The 23,741-nt window shown below is 46.4% G+C and overlaps 1 protein-coding gene across 7 annotated transcripts in view; it reads left to right on the top strand.

Moving 5' to 3' along the window:
• MID1 (midline 1) overlaps positions 1-23,741 on the top strand; it is a 463,742-nt gene that overhangs the window by 375,324 nt on the left and 64,677 nt on the right. For 6 of the 7 annotated variants that reach the window (XM_075589406.1, XM_075589407.1, XM_075589410.1 and 3 more), the window contains one exon: positions 2,922-3,017. In XM_075589406.1, coding sequence (XP_075445521.1) covers positions 2,922-3,017 — 96 coding nt within the window. The remainder of the gene's footprint in view (positions 1-2,921; positions 3,018-23,741) is intronic. The other variant, XM_075589409.1, reaches the window with a different exon arrangement.

The following is a 23,741-nucleotide window of genomic DNA, read 5'->3' as shown; positions in this document are numbered from 1 at the left end:
CTTCCGTCACCACGTACAGACGTGCACTCTCTTCAGACATCGAACTAACCTGATCTTCTCAGGTCCACACTGATCTAATCTAACATGGCTGCCTTTCCTTTTCTTAAAGGCTCCACTCCCTCATCGTCCCTCCTCTTCAACAGCTGTTATTATTGACTGCATTTATATCCATCATAGTCACACTGGAGAGGAACCTGTGGGCAGTGTGAGTGTGTGCGAGCTCACACTCACACGGGGTTACACAAGTCTCAGGAGGAGATGCAGGTTATTGCGCCGTGTTCCTGTGTTAAATGCCATTGACTTGAACGGGTGTAAATACCTTTCATGGTATCGATTTCCTTTGTGGGATGAACATGTCGAAGAGATCAATAAGGTTACAAATTCTCTGCACGATATAGTTTTACCCATTTATTTCACGACCTGCATTATGCCTACCAATTTGGTACTTTATTTTCTACGAAATGCAGCACTACTATTATAGTGGGAATGTTTTTCTTGACAAAGTATGTTTAAATGGGATTTATGTTATTCAGAATGTTTATAGATTTAATGTTGTTATATTTTGAGTAAACTGCTGATTTGGTACAAGGATTGTAAAATGTGAGAAAAAAATAATTTAAGGAAAACCACTGATTTGTAGGAAAGTTAGAACAAGTGAATTGTTTATGGAACACAAAATGATACACAAAACGTATGTATAAAAAGCCAAAATAAAAATATGAGATTTGCACCCAGACCTATGGTTCCCCAGGCAACTCTAAAGGGTTCCATGCTATTTTCCGGTCATTTGAAAATTGTACCAAATACAAAAGAAGTTGCAATGCATCTGATCTCAGACGCGCTATTAGAGGGGGTTGGGGTTCCTTACAATGCATCTGATCTCAGGCACGCTATTAGAGAGGGTTGGGGTTCCTTACAATGCATCTGATCTCAGGCACGCTATTAGAGAGGGTTGGGGTTCCTCAGAATTTCACAGTATAATTATAGGGTTAACTAAAAAAAGGTTAAACACTGCTCTAGATTAATTTTTGTCATTTTGCCTTTCAATAAATATATGAACTGCCAAGATATCGTTCTTCAGATATTTCATTTGATATTGGATAAGAAGAAACGCATTACAGATAATGAACAATTATTTTCAGTATGCAACGCTTGTACTGCGAGTTTTGCAGGTACAAGGAGTCCATGTCCTAAATAGATTACGATCTAATTTTGGTGCCTGTGCCACAGGAAAAAAAGGTGACTTGCCCAATGTCACAAGTAGAGATGGGCGAACCAGTCCAAATCCGGTTCCCGGAATTCCCCAGGGGTTTTTTTTTTTTTTTTAGAACACATCCAGTTCCCGTATCAAAATCCGTCTAAAACTTGGGTACTAGAAAATCTAAGCGGATTAATGTTATATAATCCAGGTTGATTTTGAAGAATCCGCACTCGGATTCCATATTGAATTTGAAATCTGACAGCACGGATTGTTAAAAATCCGTACTCTTTCTCCCCTTTGACATCATCCGAGTGCGAATTATTAACAATCTGACCGTGGATTATTAATCTGCCATTATACTTTTTGGTACTGATCCGTGGCTCAAAGGAACCGGACCATATGAGGCGGATCCAAATTCTTTCCTATCTCTAGTCACAAGGACATACAAAATTGTATGCATGACTTGAATATTTATTATTTTCTTATGTGATTTTAGACATTATTCTTGGGAAAGTTCTGTGTTCACTGTCAGTAGTATTTTAAAAGAGCAATATAACAACAGTGCCAATTGCCCTCAAGGATTTTCTCTCTGACGCATAAAATATGTGTAGTGGTTGATTCAATATGTTTTTTCATTTCAACTATCACAGTGGATTGAAAGTACAGGATTTGTTAAAATGTTGTAAGATTTCCATGCATACCTATGTTTATTTTACTTGAAACAAGCAGGTGGCAGTATGTCGAAATTCCCTATGTACTACTCAGCATTGGCTTTCTGATTAACCTATACTGAAATAGTCTTTCACTGTTCTAGAACAAATGTCATATTGTAGAGCCCTATTTTTCTTTTCTTTCTTTTAAACTCTTATTGTTTATTTTTTTTTGTTAAATGTTAAATTCTGGTCTATTGTTCCTTGCTGACATAAGTGTGTGTGTGTTATATATCCCCTAATGGCCATTTATGCTGTCAAGGATGACAATGAGTTCAAGTTGGAAAACATATATTGATATACATTTCCTCCCTAAATATTCAGAAATGCTAATTATCCCTCATATTGGGAAATGTAGACATCCCGCATTGTGGTCTTGGAACTCAACCCCAATCACGTTTGGAATTGCGGCTGTATTTCTTTCCTTGGGTATGATCGCAAAGAGACTATACATTGTATATATTCCATGATACTTCTTAAGTTTTAAACACATCACTGTAAAACAACTTCACTCTGACTTGCCACTCCAACACAATGTATGTTGATAAGTGTGTAAGTGTGTAATTTGAAATGTTTTGTAATAATAACTTTATTTGACATAGCACTTTGCCCCAATGGGACTCAAAACGCTTCACAATGTGCGGTACGCAGTACATAGGATTTTTATAGACACTGTCCCTGCCAGATGAGTTTACAATCTATGATGTTGGTGCCTGAGGCACAGGGAGATAAAGTAACCCTGCTTCAAACTCTGTGTCATCGTTTACAGAGTCTGTGTCTTTACTCACTGAGCCTCTCCTTCGCCCTTATGGTATTCAGTGTGTATTCGCAGCCATTAACTGGACAGTATGGATTTAGCAAACCATTGCTCCAATTTACTTCGCCACTGACCATAAGATGATACATCTGATGGTCTTTTGGCCTCAATGCAAAATGTATGTACAGCATTATCAGTTCGTTCAAATACTGTGCAGTATGTCTACAACCCCTTCTTTTCTTGTCTTTTGCAGCAGAGCTTGGAGAGCAACCTTACTAACCTCATCAAAAGGAATACGGAAATGGAAATTCTGCTAGCCAAGCTTATTCAGACTTGCCAACACGTAGAGGTGAGTGGATTTGTGAATGTAATTACTTTTGAAAAGGTGTCATTTCATCAGCAGTAACATGGCACACACCCAGTTTAGAGATCTTTCAAAAGTATTGTGTAAGAAAAGCCACCTGGACGTCATATCTTGATAGATCCGATCCTTACAACGTGTGAGAGGCTTGTTATTGAACTTTGTTAATCCTTTACTGTCAGATCAGTTTGAGGCTAACAGTAATTTTGAACTAGCAAAGCGTTTTATTATGGTTTGACCTTAATCCTGTTTTGATCTCTGTGTTTAGACTTCTGATGTGGGAAGAACTGCATAAAGCAAAATGAATACTTTGGGCAATATTATGATTCCCATACAATAATAGTATTTATCAGGCTTAATGCTCTGTGAATACACCAGGTCTGGCCGTCCTAATCCAGCCGAACACATCTGCATCGAATTCATGAAACTTGTTTAAGACGTTTCTTAAAAATTCATGCAGATACCACTGTGCGAAATAGGAAATCCATAACTAGTTTCAAAACGTACATATTCCAAACTTAAAAAATAAGTTGTTACTAAAGGTATTATCTTTTAGTAGGAACCTATTTCTTAATTAAGTAATAATCCCTGAAGAACAGGGCATTACTGGCCAATAATGCCCTGGCTGGAAGAGATGAAGGCCCGAAGCGAAGCCAAGGGACTTTAACCCAGCCAGGGCATTATTGGCCAGTAATGCCCTGTTCTGAGGGGATTATTACTATTACTATTATAGGCTAAATGTAGGCTTTTTTCATAAATAATAGACACTTTTTTAATTAAAACTAGCTGAGAGACCCGGCGTTGCCCGGGAGTACAATTTCCAGCTCCCCCTCTCTCTCCACTCCCCCTGTCTGTTTCTCCGCTCCCCCCTCTGTTTGTATCCCCCACTCCATGCGCAGCTCCATCCCCCCCCCCATACAGTGTTCTACACACACACACACACACAGGGTCCCCCACACACACTGTCCCCCCCCCACACACTGTCACCCCCCCACACACACACACTGCCCCCCCACCACACACACACACTGTGTGTCCCCCCACACACTGTCCCCCCTACACACTGTCCCCCCCCACACACACACTGCCCCCCCACACACACTGCCCCCCCACACACACCACCCCCCACACACACACTGCCCCCCCCACACACACACTGCCCCCCCACACACACACACGCCCCCCCCACACACACACTGCCCCCCACACACACACTGCCCCCCCCACACACACATGCCCCCCCACACACACATGCCCCCCCACACACACATGCCCCCCCACACACACACACTGCCCCCCCCCACACACACACTGCCCCCCCCACACACACACACTGTCTCCCCCCCCCACACACACACTGTCCGTCCCCCCCTCCCCCCCCCACACACACTGTCTGTCCCCCCATACACACACTGTGTCCCCCCCTCCCCCCACACACACACACAAAGCCCCCCCATCCGCCCACACACACATACAAAGCTCCCTCCCCTGTTACAGGACCACAAAGCCCTCTCCCCTGTAATTGGAGTGGTGGCTGCAGCGTCTGTTAGTGGAGTGACCGGAGGGAGGGGGGTTGGTGGGGGAGAGGTGAGGACGGCGCCGAGGAGCGGCGGGTGAGAGTGGAGTGACCGGAGGGAGGGAGGTTGGTGGGGGAGAGGTGAGGACGGCGCCGAGGAGCGGCGGGTGAGAGTGGAGTGACCGGAAAGAGGGGGGTTGGTGGGGGAGAGCCGGGACCTGCGCCGAGGAGCAGCGTGACCGGATGGAAGGGGGTTGGTGGTGGGGGAGAGCCGAGGCCTGCGCCGAGGAGCGGCGTGACCGGAGGGAGGGGGGTTAGTGGTGGGGGAGGTGACCGGAGGGAGGGGGGTTGGTGGTGGAGAGGTGAGGACGGCGCCGAGGAGCGGCGGGTAGGAGTGGAGTGACCGGAGGGAGGGGGGTTGGTGGGGGAGAGGTGAGGACGGCGCCGAGGAGCGGCGGGTGAGAGTGGAGTGACCGGAGGGAGGGAGGTTGGTGGGGGAGAGGTGAGGACGGCGCCGAGGAGCGGCGGGTGAGAGTGGAGTGACCGGAAAGAGGGGGGTTGGTGGGGGAGAGCCGGGACCTGCGCCGAGGAGCAGCGTGACCGGATGGAAGGGGGTTGGTGGTGGGGGAGAGCCGAGGCCTGCGCCGAGGAGCGGCGTGACCGGAGGGAGGGGGGTTAGTGGTGGGGGAGGTGACCGGAGGGAGGGGGGTTGGTGGTGGGGGAGGTGACCAGAGGGAGGGGGGTTGGTGGTGGGCGAGAGCCGAGGCCTGCGCCGAGGTGCGGCGTGACCGGAGGGAGGGGTTTTGGTGGTGGTTGAGAGCTGAGGCCTGCGCTGAGGAGCGGCGGGTGAGGAGTGTGGGTTCGCCAAGTTGTTCTCCTTAGGTTCCAACTGCAAGTGAGATGGTCCTTGCAATGTGAGGGGTGGGGTGAGGGGGGGTGGGTGCGCCGTGGCCAATGACACGGGGAACACAGGGCCAATCACACAGGGGGAAGACATACACACACAAACATTATTTGAGACTTATAGATATAGATTAAATAAATGGTAAATACATGAAACCACCTCTATATATAAGCTTACACTGCAGCTATCTATAGCCACAAACTGCCGCCCCCTCACACACAACACAACACAGCATCTCTACACACAACACAGCACCTCTACACACAACACAGCACCTCTACACACACAACACAGCACCTCTACACACACAACACAGCACTTCTACACACACAACACAGCACCTCTACACACACAACACAGCACCTCTACACACACAACACAGCACCTCTACACACACAACACAGCACCTCTACACACACAACACAGCACCTCTACACACACAACACAGCACCTCTACACACACATACACACACACACACACACACACACACACACAACACAGCACCTCTACACACACAACACAGCGCCTATACACACACAACACAGCGCCTCTACACACACACCACAGCAGCTCTACACACACACCACAGCAGCTCTACACACACACCACAGCAGCTCTACACACACACCACAGCAGCTCTACACACACACCACAGCAGCTTTACACACACACCACAGCAGCTTTACACACACACCACAGCAGCTCTACACACACACAACACAGCACCTCTACACACACAAACTCTGCTGCAGCACAACACAACACACACTGCTGCTGCTATACCCATAAACACTGCTACTGACACACACAGACACACATACTGCAGTCACAATAAAAAATGCACTTACTAAACTTTGCAGACTCTCTGCCCCCCACACACAGACTGCCCCCCCCACACACACATGCCCCCCCACACACACATGCCCCCCCACACACACATGCCCCCCCACACACACACACTGCCCCCCCCCACACACACACTGCCCCCCACACACACACTGCCCCCCCCACACACACATGCCCCCCCACACACACATGCCCCCCCACACACACATGCCCCCCCACACACACACACACTGTCTCCCCCCCCCACACACACACTGTCCGTCCCCCCCTCCCCCCCCACACACACTGTCTGTCCCCCCATACACACACTGTGTCCCCCCCTCCCCCCACACACACACACAAAGCCCCCCCATCCGCCCACACACACATACAAAGCTCCCTCCCCTGTTACAGGACCACAAAGCCCTCTCCCCTGTAATTGGAGTGGTGGCTGCAGCGTCTGTTAGTGGAGTGACTGGAGGGAGGGGGGTTGGTGGGGGAGAGGTGAGGACGGCGCCGAGGAGCGGCGGGTAGGAGTGGAGTGACCGGAGGGAGGGGGGTTGGTGGGGGAGAGGTGAGGACGGCGCCGAGGAGCGGCGGGTGAGAGTGGAGTGACCGGAGGGAGGGAGGTTGGTGGGGGAGAGGTGAGGACGGCGCCGAGGAGCGGCGGGTGAGAGTGGAGTGACCGGAAAGAGGGGGGTTGGTGGGGGAGAGCCGGGACCTGCGCCGAGGAGCAGCGTGACCGGATGGAAGGGGGTTGGTGGTGGGGGAGAGCCGAGGCCTGCGCCGAGGAGCGGCGTGACCGGAGGGAGGGGGGTTAGTGGTGGGGGAGGTGACCGGAGGGAGGGGGGTTGGTGGTGGGGGAGGTGACCGGAGGGAGGGGGGTTGGTGGTGGAGAGGTGAGGACGGCGCCGAGGAGCGGCGGGTAGGAGTGGAGTGACCGGAGGGAGGGGGGTTGGTGGGGGAGAGGTGAGGACGGCGCCGAGGAGCGGCGGGTGAGAGTGGAGTGACCGGAGGGAGGGAGGTTGGTGGGGGAGAGGTGAGGACGGCGCCGAGGAGCGGCGGGTGAGAGTGGAGTGACCGGAAAGAGGGGGGTTGGTGGGGGAGAGCCGGGACCTGCGCCGAGGAGCAGCGTGACCGGATGGAAGGGGGTTGGTGGTGGAGGAGAGCCGAGGCCTGCGCCGAGGAGCGGCGTGACCGGAGGGAGGGGGGTTAGTGGTGGGGGAGGTGACCGGAGGGAGGGGGGTTGGTGGTGGGGGAGGTGACCGGAGGGAGGGGGGTTGGTGGTGCTGGAGGTGACCGGAGGGAGGGGGGTTGGTGGTGGGGGAGGTGACCGGAGGGAGGGGGGTTGGTGGTGGGGGAGGTGACCAGAGGGAGGGGGGTTGGTGGTGGGCGAGAGCCGAGGCCTGCGGCGTGACCGGAGGGAGGGGTTTTGGTGGTGGTTGAGAGCTGAGGCCTGCGCGGCGTGACCGGAGGGAGGGGGGTTGGTGGTGGGGGAGAGCTGAGGCCTGCGCTGAGGAGCGGCGGGTGAGGAGTGTGGGTTCGCCAAGTTGTTCTCCTTAGGTTCCAACTGCAAGTGAGATGGTCCTTGCAATGTGAGGGGTGGGGTGAGGGGGGGTGGGTGCGCCGTGGCCAATGACACGGGGAACACAGGGCCAATCACACAGGGGGAAGACATACACACACAAACATTATTTGAGACTTATAGATATAGATTAAATAAATGGTAAATACATGAAACCACCTCTATATATAAGCTTACACTGCAGCTATCTATAGCCACAAACTGCCGCCCCCTCACACACAACACAACACAGCATCTCTACACACAACACAGCACCTCTACACACAACACAGCACCTCTACACACACAACACAGCACCTCTACACACACAACACAGCACTTCTACACACACAACACAGCACCTCTACACACACAACACAGCACCTCTACACACACAACACAGCACCTCTACACACACAACACAGCACCTCTACACACACAACACAGCACCTCTACACACACATACACACACACACACACACACACACACACACAACACAGCACCTCTACACACACAACACAGCGCCTATACACACACAACACAGCGCCTCTACACACACACCACAGCAGCTCTACACACACACCACAGCAGCTCTACACACACACCACAGCAGCTCTACACACACACCACAGCAGCTCTACACACACACCACAGCAGCTTTACACACACACCACAGCAGCTTTACACACACACCACAGCAGCTCTACACACACACAACACAGCACCTCTACACACACAAACTCTGCTGCAGCACAACACAACACACACTGCTGCTGCTATACCCATAAACACTGCTACTGACACACACAGACACACATACTGCAGTCACAATAAAAAATGCACTTACTAAACTTTGCAGACTCTCTGCCCCCCAATTCAACTGAATCTGCTCAGAAAATTTCAGTTAGCTCGGGAGGGGGAGGAGTCAACCCGTGGCTGATACTTCCTGACCAATCCCCTGCCCTGTCTCAGCTGTTCTGAAAGCTGATTGGCTGGAAATATACACATTGAAAACTACACATTGCAAGCTGCTAAAATTCCGGGCATTACTGATTGGTTAAAATTCCGGGCATTATCCAATCAGAGAGCAGGGTTTTCAATAATGCCCTGAATTTTACTGCTTTAGCCTATAATAGGATTTAATGCATTTCATTTTATAAGCTTATACTGTTCATGACTACGCAGCAGATGGCTTTATGTAAATCTGTGTTGGCTTTTCTGAAAAACTATCTCCGGAATATAATTTGCACATCACAATATCAGAGAGGGTTTTTTTTTTTTTTGCAGGAAAGTGTTTAACGACGGATAACTTTGATGTAGATTTGTTTCTATGCAACTTACAGAATTTGACAAAGCGGTGTCTAATTAGAAGCTCGAAAAAGCTAGATCAAAGCAAGGACACAAATCACTTGTGTTACCTGACATATGTGAAAGTGCTGTAATTTCAATGAAATTGAGGTTTCATTGGAAAGAGCGACATGTTTCTAAGTGTTTCATTTTAGACAACTTCCTTTGCGCCCAGATGGGTTATCATAGCTTTGCAATACATTACTGGGCCCTTGAGTAACACAACTTTTTATTGTCAACTGAAAGATTTAGGATTTTTGTTCTATTTTGGATAAATGAGGAAAAATACTGTTTTAGGCATTGTTAAAAACAACATACAGTATTATAGGGCCTATTCTAGTAGCTCCGAAGTTGTCATTGCCAAATCGCATGTTTTGGCATGTTCAGAAGTGTCAATATGAAATGTGTGAAATAACGGTATTCTCTATTGCAAACCGCATCTATAAAAACTGACAAACCGCCTGATTTGTACTTGCTTTACAAGCAAAATGACCTGCTAACTCCCTCCAGAATCTGAAATATGGCTTTTGGGTGGTGGTGGTGGAGGAGGATGACTTCTTAACTTACTTGTATCTCCAGTTGTATATATGTCCCCTCAAACCTCCCTCTAAATATGTTAGGGAGAGGTGCCTGTGCTGAAAAAGGAACATACCTCAGGTACCCTGGGAGATATTTAATTACACTTTGTATAGACATTAGCATGAGTCACACATCCTAAAATATATCCTTAAAGCCAATCAGTCTGAAGGCCCCTGTGATGAATGGGGTACCAGTGTAAGACCCAACAGTATCAGAACCCACAACCCTGCCACCCAGCATTGAACTAAACCAGATGCTGGGAAATGCTCACACATGTAGCTCCCCCTCACTCCCCCCTAGCTTCCTTTAAAGCAGCAAAACCTCCCATGTGCATTTACCTTGACCCCTTGCAGAGGCACTTACCAGCCCGCCTTCTGTCTCTGTAAGTTCTCCCTACATACCACTTGGATTGTAAGCTCTTTTTGCTGTGACAATCCAAGTGCTATATGAGTATAATGAAGTGTAACACAGTGCCCCTTAATAAAGAAACATACTTTGCAAATAGTATAAGGGTTGCAAACACTGGTAACACATGAGGGGAAGGAGATAGCAGAGCAATGGGTTAGGAGAGCGCGTACAGTCCTGCTGACAGCCTCCTGCTGCCTGAGGTATTGGATGGGAGAGAGCTTGGCCTGTGAGCTACAGGAGGAGGGGGATCTGTGGTGTCTCTTCTGGAAAGTGTGAGAGAGAGAGGGGGAGGGAGAGGGAGGGAGAGAGTGGAGAAGAGGATAGAGGAGGAGGCAGAGAGGAGAAGAGGATAGAGGGAGGAGGAGAGAGAAGGACCGGAGAGGGGATAGAGGGGGGGAGGAGAGGAGGAGGAGGGGGAGGGCGAGAGGAGAGAGGACAGGAGAAGGGATAGAGGGGGAGGGGATAGAGGAGGAGGAGAGAGAGAGAGAGGAGGAGGAGGGAGAGGAGAGAGAGAGAGGAGGGGGGAGAGAGATCGATTGATTGGGGGGGTATGATGTGAGATGCAGGAGGGGGTGTGATGTGAGATGCATTGTTTATTCAAAAGTACGAGTTAATTATTATTTATTACCCCTACTGCTTTACACAACTTTTTTGTGAATTACCCTTATCGAACATGTGTCATCCAGATTAGGGGTTCCCCGAAATTTTACGAAATACTTAAAGGGTTCCTCCAAACAAAAAAGGTTGGGAATCACTGGCATATAGAGAAGAGAAAAGTCACTTGTAGATTGGAATGATGTACTCTCTGCTCCGGCATGTAGATCAACAACGCCGAGTCCATCAGTGTGCGTGCATCTCCAGATGAATGAAACAGATGAAGAGTCCGACTAGGCAGGCTACAGAAAGCACAGCAGAAGAAGCGCCTGGTGCGCAAAAGGATTTTCTGTACCAAACTTCAATGTTGAGGAGGATTCCTGTATAAGCAATAAACCTACCTTTCTTTGCTGGCACTCTGGTCTGGTTCCCGGTTTTTCGCTTCTTCTTCTGTGCTTTCCGTAGCCTGCCTACCTAGTCGGACTCTTCATCATCTTTTAAATAACTTTAGTATTTTTGTTTCTGCAATAAGGCATAAGGGATCATATTTACTAAGCAGTGTTCCTCCATAAGACACTTTCCAGCATGGCTTTGTAAATCTGGCCCCTTTCAGTCCATTCAAGTGGACGACCTGCAAGGTCTTCTAGAGTAAATCTGGGCCTTTTATGGTCCATTCCACTTGTATGAGGCTGTATGGTGTCTTCCAACATGTGAGGGGACATGAGTAACTGTTGTTTGTAAATATGGCCCAAGGTCCTAACAGGCCCCTAACCAAAATAATAGGTTGGTGTATTCTGTGGAATTTTATTTTTTTACAGTTGGGCTTTTGGGTCTAAATTTGGAAAGCTACTAAACATACAGTATCACAAATGGGACATTTGGAATAATATAGATGTTACATGATGAAGTGCCATTGCCTTAGTTAGTTGATATACAGGTAGTCCTCGTTATTGAACGTTTCACTTTACAACGAATGGCATATCCAACGCTTTACAATGCAACCCTAAAAGCTGTTTTTCAACGCTGGAATGCGGTATCCGGCGCCTGAATGCGTTATCCAACGCTCACCGCCACTGATTAACATGGGGCTCACTTTACAACGGTTTCACTATGCAACGCTACTTCCAGAACATCCTTCTTGAATCAATACCACTTTTCTTAAATATCGAATAGGGCTTATATGAACAAATTCCAGTTATTTTAAACAAAATACTGTATGAATTGCACAAATAATGAGAGTAAGGGTATGTAAAAAAGTAAGTGAAACCCTGGTTTAATCACCTAAATTAAAGGGGATAATTAGAATCAGGTTTTTAAATAATTTGATAGCTCTTCAGGTGTGCATTTGTAAGGTCCCACCCTATATAAACAACCGAAACTTTGTGAGTTTGGTCTTCACCATACAGAGGTGTGGAAACCCGTCATGCGATGATCTAACGAAACTCTCTGAGGACCTCACAAAAGCAGTTATCGGTCTAGAATGGGTAACAAATGGGTTACAATACACTGTCAGAAAATGGAGACAGTTCAAGACCACAGCACTCTACCCAGGAGCGGTCGTCCAACCAAAATCTCTCCAAGAACACACTGGCAAACCATCCAGGAAGTCACACAGAACCCCATATTAACATCCAACAATCTGCAGACCACTCTCACCTTGGCTAATGTGAGAGTTCATGTCTCAACTATCATAAAAAGACTGAACAAGAATGGTTTTCATGGAAGGATAGCCAGGAGCAAACCACTGCTCTCTAAAAAGAACATTGCTGCCATCTGAAGTTCACCAAAGAGCTCATAGATGATCCATAAGACGTGTGGAACAATGGTCTCTGGACAGACGAGTCAAAGGTAGAACTTTTTTGTCTCAACGAGAGATGGTAGGTTTGGCAAAAAAACAGAACTGTGTAAGAAAACAAAAACCTAATTCCAACTTTCAAGCATGGTGGTGGGAGTGTGATGGTTTTGTGCTGCTTTGCTGCCTCAGGAACTGGATGGCTTGCCATCATTGACACAACCATGAATTTTGCATTGTATCAGAACATTGTAGAGGAGAATGTCATGCCATCCGTCTGTAAGCTGAAGCGAAAGTTAGTCATACAGCAAGACAATGATTCTCAACATACAAGAAGATCTACAAAAGAATTGCTGCAGAAGAAGGAATGCCGTGTTTAGAATAGCCTAGTCAAAGTCTGGACCAAAACCCAGTTGAAATGTTGTGGCATGATCTTAAGTGAGCTGTCCATGCAAGGAAGCCCTCAAATGTCCCAGTTCTGTAGCCCTCAAAAAGCGGTTCTGTAAGGAAGAATGGGCCAAAATTCCTCAAAACCAGTGCGAGAGACTGACCAGCAGTTACAGAAAATGCTTAGTTGAAGTTATTGCTGTTAAAGGGGTACTGATTCTAAGGGTTCACATACCTTTTCACACATAGATATTGAATGTGATCGCCTGTATGCTGAAAATTAACCTAATAAAAAGGTTTGTGAAAAAAAAGAAAGTGCAGCCACAGTGTAAATGTGATCCGTCCCACAGCTTCACAATTGCTGAGTCTGGTGGATGGGAAATCCAGACCAGAGTTCAGTTTAACTATTTCCCCTCACCTGCCCTCCTAATTGAGGAAGGCTTTGGTCCTGCTGCGTCCGGCGGCGCGTGCGGCCGCGTGCGTGCTACCATGTGATGGTGTCCTCCCGAGCATTTCCCAGTCCCTCCTCCCTGCACGGCTCACTACACGCTGTGACGTGTCAGCCGCCAGGGGTTTCAAGAGAATTGTAATCCCGAGCAGCAACGCGTCATGTGGTGTGGCAGTGAGCCAATGAGGAGAGGAGGGCTTCGGTGAGGTGGAGGGGAGGGCTTCGGAGAGGTGGAGGGGAGGGCTTCGGAGAGGTGGAGGGGAGGGCTTCGGAGAGGTGGAGGGGAGGGCTTCGGAGAGGTGGAGGGGAGGGCTTCGGAGAGGTGGAGGGGAGGGCTTCGGAGAGGTGGAGAGGAGGGCTTCGGGAGGAGGGGAAAGCAGCTGCAGCACCAGCACCAAGGGAGCCCCCCTGCTCCCTCCCACAGATTCTCTCCTCTGTGTCTGCAGATGCACGAGGGGGAGGGAACCCCTGACAATGAGGCGAGCGGGGAAAGCAGCTGCAGCACAAAGGGAGCCCCCCTGCTCCCTCCCACAGACTCTCTCCTCTGTGTGAGCCGAGACACACTCCGGCACAGTGTGATGGCCCCGCCCCCCTGCTCCCTCCCACAGACTCTCTCCTCATAGCAGATGCACGAGGGGAGGGAACCCCTGGCAATGAGGAGAGGGGGCTTCGGGGAGCGGGGAAAGCAGCTGCAGCACCAAGGGAGCCCCCCTTCTCCCTCCCACAGACTGTCTCCTCAGGGAGGCTTCGGGGAGCGGGGAGGCGGGGGAGGGAACCCCCTGGCACACAGTGATGGCCCTGCCCCCCGACGTCATTGCTGCGCCCACCCGACCCGTTTTGGCCACGCCCCCCACTGCAGCTCCTGCTCCCTACAGACCGCAGATAGCGGTCAAGTGCCTTTCCACGTGCCGCCTGTCTGCAGTGCGGGCGCGTGGTCTGAGGCAGCGGGGCCTTAGCCGAACAGGTACTTATGGCAGTTTGGTTTGCTGCCTCACTCAGATGGAGCTGTGTTTATTTTTTGACGTAATTCTATGTAAGTGTTACAGTCCCACTGCTTGGGACTGAGCGAACAGGCAGACGCCTGAGTACCTCAAATGTATTTAAATTAAAGTGTTGCAGTCCCCTGCTGGGACATAATAAAGCATGGGACAGAATAAAGCATCAGAAGCCTGAATGTTACAATATTGTGCTACGTGTTCTCTTTGTTTAACATAATGCGCAAACTGGGGGGCGCAAATCAACTGCAGGGGTCGCGGGGTTTTGAGGCCCCGTGCGCTTCCCGAAGGCACTTAAATTAAGTGCCGAGAAGCGGCGAAGGCCTCTGTTAACTGCATTTTCTGTGCGTGGTTCAGCCGCCATCTGGAGATGCGTCGCCATGGCAACGTGGCGTCATGTGACGTCGCATTATTATGGCAACATGACGTCTGGATACCCAGACGCCGGGAACCACGTTAAGGAGGAGGGAGGGGGGGCGCAAGGGATAAAGATTGCGCTCCCCTGCCCTAAAGGGCAGGGCAGATGGCAGAACAACGTATATATGCGCTATGTCAGAACATTCATGTTGCAATTTTGTATCCAACTTCTGATGAAGTGACCCTCTCGTTTATCTCGAAACACCTCTTGACCTCTTCAGTAATTGTTCACTTATGTCAATGTTCACCTGCCAAGGCGGTTTAAATGTGAGAAAAAAAAACCTTGGAGTGATCATCTGCACATGAATAGCCGGTATGGTGATTCAGTAACAGAACAGCAATGGATTTAATTACAGTATGTAGTGCAATTTGCAGACCTGTTTGCAACAGCAGATGAAATGGTTTAGTTGGTCTCATTAATCTATGCGTATACACACATAAAAGTGATTTGCCTATCTGTTATTCTCCAGTAGTAACATAACTGGCCTGTGCGCTGCAGCATTGGTTATATACAATTGCAGAACTTTAAAAAAAAAATTGTACTAAATATTCCCCTTTTTTCAACCTTCAGTCTAGTGAAATGCATCATTGTGGAGTTTTCTAGTTTGGAAAAATCTTGTTGTAAAATATTCTTTGCATGGACAAATGTCAGCCTTTTAAAATTAAAAAAAAATACTTTAACTCCTCCTACCCTACTTCGGAATTGTACCATTGTTTTCAAATGGTAGCAATGGGTCATATATGTGTTAAAACCCCTTGGGACTACGAGAAAGTTAAAGGGTTAACCGAGTGAGTTTGTATAAACTAAGTCAAACCCACTTTTGCCTGATGGCACTGATGTCATAGGACGAATATGTGTGTGAGTGTTGGAACGTGGGTCCCTGGAGGAGTCACTGTGCGCACTAGTGTCCAAAGAAATGTCCAATCCCTACGCTCCTGGCTCAGATGGGAGCCCCCAAAATATAACCCCAAAGTATAGCAGGATCTGTCCAACTGGAGGGTCTCTAGCTAACTCTAACCGAGAAGAGCAGGAGGTGGCATTCAGTACCCGATTCGGGGATACTGAGAGCAGTATGAGAAGAGTGAGAGCACAAGGCCCAGGAGGGGTCCTCGGGATTGAGCAATACAAACACAGAATTTATTTTAAAGGCAAGTTATCAAGTTGTAACCTATTAAACCTACTTGTGTCATTCAGGGTTGCCACCTTCTACTGAAGTCCATCCTCTGGACATCTCCCCCAGCAACTCCCATCAATATGGCTGTGATGTGATGGCACACAGCGTCAAGTTGCCACGACAAACTGGCACCTATGCGTCACGTGCCGTCACGTTGGCATAGCAACGCGGCACCACGTGGCATTGAGACGTTGTGTCTCATTGTCATGGCAACTGGTGTCACGTGATGCTGTTACGTCACGTTACATTCCGTTGGCATGGCATGTATCAACGGATTGTAACGTGGAGGGACGGCACTTATATAGTTCAGCATACAGTTAAGCAGACAGGTGTTCCTATGTTTCAGCCTCTTTGGCTTGGAACAGGTTTACGAACAATTAACGTTATTAGGGTTTGGCACAAATACACCTAAACGGAACGTCCGCTTTATCAGTGGTTAGTTACCAGAGGCCCCAGTTATTATGTCTTCTCGCTAGTTGACATTTTCCGTTTCAGGTTTGCATGAGAATCATTTTCTCTTGTTCTGGAAAATCTGCTCTCAATACAGGGTGATTATCAAACCAGAGCAGTTCAAGACTTCCCTTTGATGTCTCGGAACAGAGCATTGTGAGTTTCTTGCTCAGTGTTCTATTACTGAAGTAAACATGTGGGTATATTCTGACATGAAATCACCCCAAGGACATTGTCCATTTTGTAACAATTACCTGAAAGCCGGCTGTACAGCTGGTCGATGTTGATAAGCGAATGGAGAAAAAAATCCTGTACATAATCACATTGTTCACTGCCATTGTAGATCTGGTTTGCGTTAGTATGTACTATTTGGTGGTTACTGTTCATTTGAATAAGCAGCTGATGTATAACGATTTGCATGATTGGCAAAGCACTGCTATAGTTTATAGGTGCTATGAGATCGTACTTAACTCATCAGCATTAAAGGGACCAACGACATACTTTTAGATGAACCAGAGTGTCATGGTCTGTGTAATAAAGCCTCGGTTAGCATGTTAAAAGTTCATGACAGTACAATTAGAAAAAGACTGAACAAGTATGGTTTGTTTGGAAGGGTTGCCAGGAGAACGCCTCTTCTATCTAAAAAAGAACATGGCAGCACGGCTTAGGTTTGTAAAGTTGCATCTGAACAAACCACAAGACTTCTGGAACAATGTCCTTTGGACAGACGAGATCAAAGTGTTTGGCTATAATGCACAGTGCCACGTTTGGTGAAAACCCAAACACAGTATGTCAGCACAAACACCTCATACCAACTGTCAAGCACGGTGGTGGAGGGGTGATGATTTGGGTTTGTTTTGCCGCAAACTGTATGTGCAATGCAATTGAAAATTAAAGTTTTTTTTGTTGTTTTTGTTTTTTTTAATGCTGTTTGAATATATTACGTTACTTTGCACCCAAGGAGACACCTTGCACTTTCCAGAGTGTCAGTAAGAGGATGTAGGGAAAAGGTAATACTGTACATCAAATCATGTCTATAACCACCACTGTCGTCATGGACAAAAATATGAGATTATGTCAATTTGTTTGACAAAAAATGTGCATCAGATGTGTTAAAAAAAATAAAAAAAAACATGCAAAAAGTGGACAATCTTTTAAAAAGGCCACGTGTCACATTTTTTTTTTTTTTTTTTAGGTGGAACCTTAGGGAGAGATTATTAAAATGTGATAGCCGGAATCACATCGTGATTGCGCGTTAACTGACACTCAAGTCAATGGCAGTTAACGCACTTTGGCAATTCAATAGATCCTACACAATGCAGCATATTTACTGGTTAAGAGACTTCTTCCAAAATACTGTTTTACAGTACACTCTTCGAGGAAGGGACTCCTTTTCCTCATGTTTGTTTTATTGTTTAAAGCAGCGATGCGCAAAGTGGGGGACGGGAGATCTTTCTGGGGGGGGGCGTGGGCGGTTGCAGAGGCCCCGCGCTCTTCCCCGAGGCATTTAAATTAAATGCCAGGGATCGTGTGAGGCCTCTGCAACGCTATACTTACCGTGTACTATATCGGCCGGCGTCACTCATGTCCATGGCAATACAGCGTTAAATGACGTTGCTGGTGCCATGTGACATGGCGTCAAATGACGCTGCTAGTGACGTCACATGACCCCGCGGCGTCACTTGACGCCAAATCAAGGTAAGGGAGGCGACGGAGGAAAGGCAGGGGGGCGCAGCTGCAAAAGTTTGCGCTCCCCTGGTCTAAAGCCCTTATTCCCATTGTCTCATATGTTTGCTGCGTCTACTCCTGCTGTGAAGTGTTATGTACAGGGATGGTGTAATACAAAGAAACACACTTGAAAAGAAACATGTTTATAATGTATAAATATGCTCAATCTAAACCTCCAATCCATCATCGTACCTTGAAATGAAATTTTTCTAAGTGTTTTTCTAAGTGTTGTCCAACTTAGGTGTACACATTGGTGTACACATTTTCAACATTTGTTTTCTTAGCGAAGATGTGTTTAGTAGCTTTGCATATTTAGACATAAAAGCCTAACCATGAAAAGCCTAACAATAATACTATAGAATACATACTGCTTTCATTAGCGGGGTTATAGGTACTATAGCTGAGACTAGGGCACTCATTTAAAAGTTGGTGTGTGTGCTCTTATCCAGCAATGGGATCGACAAGGGCTGAAGATTGCGTGTCTGTCTCTCTGTCAAAAATGGGTGCACACAGGGTAATATGCCAAAAAGATGGCGTTCGCAGTGCATGGTAAAGGGGAGAGGTATAAACAGGAACAAATCACCAAAGTAATCCAATATTCCAGCACAGCACTGCAACTGAAAAAAAGGGTGATTTATTGGTCCATGTCTGCATCATGGACCAATAAATCACCTTGTGTGCGTGCGTGCGCGTGTCTGCATGCATATATATACACACACACGCCGACTGCGCATGCTGCAATTGCGCACGAACAGCCGGCTAGCACCGATCACGGATTCGCGGTCAGGCAGAGAAAAACCAAGACAGTGGCCAGAAAAGTCGGGACCCGGGACAAACGGCTAAATACCGGGACTGTCTTGACTAAACCGGGATGTCTGGTCACTATATATACACAAACACACACTACATTACCATAATGTAAAAATGTATAAATCCAAGGGACTGTAGCACCCCTATTTCCAACCCCCATGGGGTTGCTTCTTTCAACTGAGAATAATAATATTTGTAAAAATTGTCTAGATGTGGTGGCCCACATTTGAAAGCTTCAAAGATCTTGAATGAAAAGGAGGGGCATTTCTAAAACTTTCATTGATTTGCATTAGGATGAGTAGAAGTCAATCTCCATGTCCCAAAATCCTGGATATTTGTTTTTTTTGGAACAAAATGGCACTTTGATGGCAAAGTTATTTTTATCAGGGAGACTACATTAAGAAGACTCCGGAAATCCATGAGAGTTGGCAGGCCTGGGAATGAGAGAATAATTTTACGGGATACAGCAGAAAAGTTACACCTATTGCAACTTCAAATTATAATGGAAATTTTGGCAATACTCTGTACTGCTCAGTGTTGCAGCATGCTCATTTTTGCAGAGATTCTGCCGTAACTTTCTTGTGCTTATATGTTAAACTAAAGATGCAATCCAGGACCTGTTTGACAAATTGCGGGGCCCGGTACAGTGTGTGTGTGTCTGGCCTCTTCCCTTCCCCGTTGCCCGACCTGTGTGGCTGTTGTGGTGGCGCTTGAGGGAGCCCACCCAGGGGTTCCTGAGATGGAAGTTGGCCTCCACCAGAAGTTGGGCACAGCTTCCGTTATCGCCACCTGGGTTGCCTCCACAGGTGAGGTCCCTGGGGAGAGCGAGGGGCCCCGGTAAGCATCGGGCCCGGTGCAGCCACCGCCATTAAGCTGGCCATTTGTTTGTCTTACTCCCTGAAAGGCCATCGCTCTAGATTTACATCTACATCCATCCTAAACTTAAACTTTTCTAATTAGCGGAAAGTCCCTGTGACAATCCCTGCTGTCTGGGAAGGAATAACTGGGCAGGTAGAATTGGTGGTGCAGCTTTCATTTCAATCTGAAGATGTCATTGACATCACTTTGGGTTAAGAGGAACCAATGAACAGTGAGAGTGAGGCAAGCAAGGAATTCTGGGAGATGTAATAGCAGCCAAAGTCTCTCTGACATGGAATCAAAACTTAAAAATAAAATTGTTTGTCCTAAGATTGAGGGGGCTTTAAAAAACAATGTTTTAACCAATGTATGGTTTTACTTGTCTCTTGTTGATGAGTTTTAGCTCAAAGTTTAATTGGGATGGGAATTGCACCATTAACAGAATTTTCTTACGCACTTTTTGCCTCAATAGACTATTCAATAGATATTCAGAATTAACATGTTTTTCTCTTTCCTGCCAAGTCTCCCAGAGCTATAATTGTTACACTATAAACCAGTTGATCTTTTAACCTTGTAGAATGGTGCAGGTGTTGTGGTGTGAGTTGAAAATTACAGTGGGAACATAAAATACATTCTTCATCAGCAGGAAGGGAGTTATTGTCCCTCAGGATAATGAGAGGAACTCATCAAAGTTTTTCCTCCGTTTTATTTAAATGCTAAAATGACTAGTTTTAACCCTGCCTTACTCCTTGCTTGAAGGCTATCTATGGCATTACTTTTGCAAACTGAAAATTGTGTAATAAGTTATTATGCCTGAGATGTATTAAATGTTACTATTCCTAAGCAAAATGTAATGTGAATTAGCTGTAAGGGCGTTACGATTTAAAACGTTTTAGTCAATCTGGACCCATGTGTCTTTTGGTGAATAGAACAAAATGTCATCAGCGGTTTTATTGATGTTATTAATCACTATATTCATCAGGCACGTAAAAGCATTACAATGTATGTGTGTGTGTGTATGTGTATATATATATATATATATATATATATATATATATATATATATATATATATATATGTATATATATATATACAGTGTTCGACAAACCTATACATTTGCTCGCCCCGGGCGAGTGGATTTAACATCGTGGCAAGCTCCTATTGGCCAAAGCAGCACACGTTTGGTATTAGGTGGCGAGTAGATTTTTTGGTGTGGCGAGTAGATTTTTTGGTGTGGCGAGTAGATTTTTTGGTGATTTGTCGACCACTGTGTATATATATATTTACACTGTGGCATTCACATTGACATAAATGTCAATCAGAGGATCTATTTACCCTTTTTTTTAAATATATTTTCAGAGAGGGCAGGTGCGCAAACAAAATATTCTTTAGATAAATCATATATTTTTCCATTCATCTTACCATGAATGTATACAGGGCTGTATTATGAAGCAGTCTCCTGTCTTCAGGCACCCCCAGAGCTTGAAGACACTACACCGCCCATTCAAGTCAATGGGCTGTAATGCATCTCACGGCTGAAAACTGCTGTATAAATATGGACCACCGTGTTTTTATATACAACATAATCCCATCAGTGTAAATATTATCTGTGTAGAGAACGTTGCCCTTTAATTATATTTGATGATCTATTTCTTTTTCTAGAAGGGTTTTAGAGTGCCCTATTAACGTACAGGCTACATGGCCCTTGGCACGTTTCCGGGATTGGACGCCTGCTTGCATCACGTGATCTCTCTTGGAGCGATTACATGACGCGAGTTCCGTTGGCTCCGGACTGTAAAGGTTGTTAGTATTTATTTATTTTTAATCTACAGATGTAGCAGGATTCACTGACTCCGGAGCCTCGGCTGAAAAAGCTTCAAGCCGCCGGCTCCGGAGGTAGTGCTGCAGCGATAATCCTCTAGCAGCAGGGCAGTCGCGGTTACGTTCCAGCGGCTTTCCGCAGTGTCCAAAACAGTAAGTCTTGCTACATCTGTATGGTAAACACACATGTTCATGTCTGAAGAAAAAGATCAGTCATTGAGATCAGTACGTTTGAAATAAATCCAGAGCATCAAAAATTGATGCTAAATTGCAACAAGAACGATACAGCACTGCAAATTTATTTTTTTATGTACCGTGTGTGTCTGTTTGTGCGTGTGTATATGTGTGTATACCTGTATTGTGTATATATGTGATATATAGTGTGTGTGCAGATGTATATATAATACACATACACACATTATTTTTGGTACATTGTGTGCGGTTATTACATGTATATAATTTTATTTGAGTAACATTATACATGATAATAATGTAATAGTGGGTACAGAAACATTAGAAATTGCATTGTTTTGTAATGATAATCTCACATTTGAAGCATAAGGCCGCGCCTATAGTCCCGTCGCCGTCGCCACAGGCTAAAGTTATATTTCGCCCGGCGGCGATGCCGCGGGTTTCCCGACATTTGATTGGTTCAAGGGCTGTCACATGAGGCGACTTCCCTTGAAAAATCAAATATTGCCGCCTACCAGTTTTCGCGACTGCAACGTCTCTCTGTCGCATTGTCGCCGTCGCGCACACTATAAGCGCACGCAGCGGCAATGCATTTGTTTTCTGGCGACGTCGCCGGCACTACAAGCGTGGCCTAACTTGTGAGGGCAGCACTCTCTTTTTCAGGTGAAGATTTGCAGATCAGAGAGAATGTCTGAACTGCAAGTATGAGATGGGGGAACATTGTCGGCGCGGGAACAAAGGAATCATTTATCTTGAGCAGACAAGCATGTTAATATTGTGTTGTTCATGGAGCAGGCTAAGAAATCTGCTTACATATAACCTCAAATATTAGAGCTATGCTGACATTAGCTGCCCCTTGAGGATTCGATTAAACAATCAAAGGGCTTATGCTCGTAATGTGCCCAGTATTTTTAGTATCTGGCAGGCAGCCTGCAAATTTTACCTTCGAATCACTGGTCTGCGGTTCACAGTGCTTACATAAAGTTCCTTTCTCAGGTAGCACTGGAACTTGAGTCAATATGTTTGAGAGGCAGTCCTATAAAAACGTCTGCATTTCAATATATCACCGTTTTGATGTCACTTGTTAGCTTTAACGGCACAGCTATGATTTGAAATATGGATCTAGATTTACACATGTCACTTTTAACAACCACGTGCTGCTGACACAGATACTCAGAGTGGCGGTTACAACGGAGAGTTTTGCAGCTGAAAGCGCTATAAGCCGTGAAAGAGTTTATAGACCCATGACCCTATGCAGAGATGGCTAGTTGGCTTAACAATGGTGACCTATTGAATTGAATGGGCCATAAGTTGCCTTAGGGAAATTAACTTGAATGGGCTGTTAGGTGTCTGATAGAAAATATGGACCAATATGCTGCATCTGGGGGGTGGGTCGGGGTGCATTTGTAGTGATCTGTGGCCTTAAGGTTTTGGTTTTGGCCAAAGGTATCTTCTTTTTTCTCTATTCATTTGGAATAGGGATTAATGTATAAAGCAGTACCGTGAGAACGCTCTGCGTCCATAGGGAAACTTGCCGTTTGCTGCAAATGTTTTTTTGAGTTAAAATAAAAACTAATTTCGCCACGCGAACGGCCGCGAATCATAAGGGTTTTTAATTAAATGGAGGGGGGAAAAAATTGGCGCAATTTTCACCGGATTTCAATTGGGGGGAGGGTGGGAGGGAGAATTGGGCAAATTGTGCGAATTTGCAAACTGGGTTGTGATTCGTTTGCATCGTCTCTAGTGGAAAGATTCAGAACTCCTAATCTTGTGGCTCTATTGTTACATGGAACATACCAAATACATATTACAGCTCGTTATTTTGTGGACGTAATTCAAAAAATGAAATATTTGAACTGTAATAAGATCTGTTTTTTTTTAAAAAAAAACATGATTAAAT

Source organism: Ascaphus truei, chromosome 3, assembly GCF_040206685.1.
Source record: "Ascaphus truei isolate aAscTru1 chromosome 3, aAscTru1.hap1, whole genome shotgun sequence".
NCBI lineage: Eukaryota > Metazoa > Chordata > Amphibia > Anura > Ascaphidae > Ascaphus > Ascaphus truei.
Note: the sequence above shows the minus strand (reverse complement) of the source record. Positions and strands in the feature narration are given on the sequence as shown.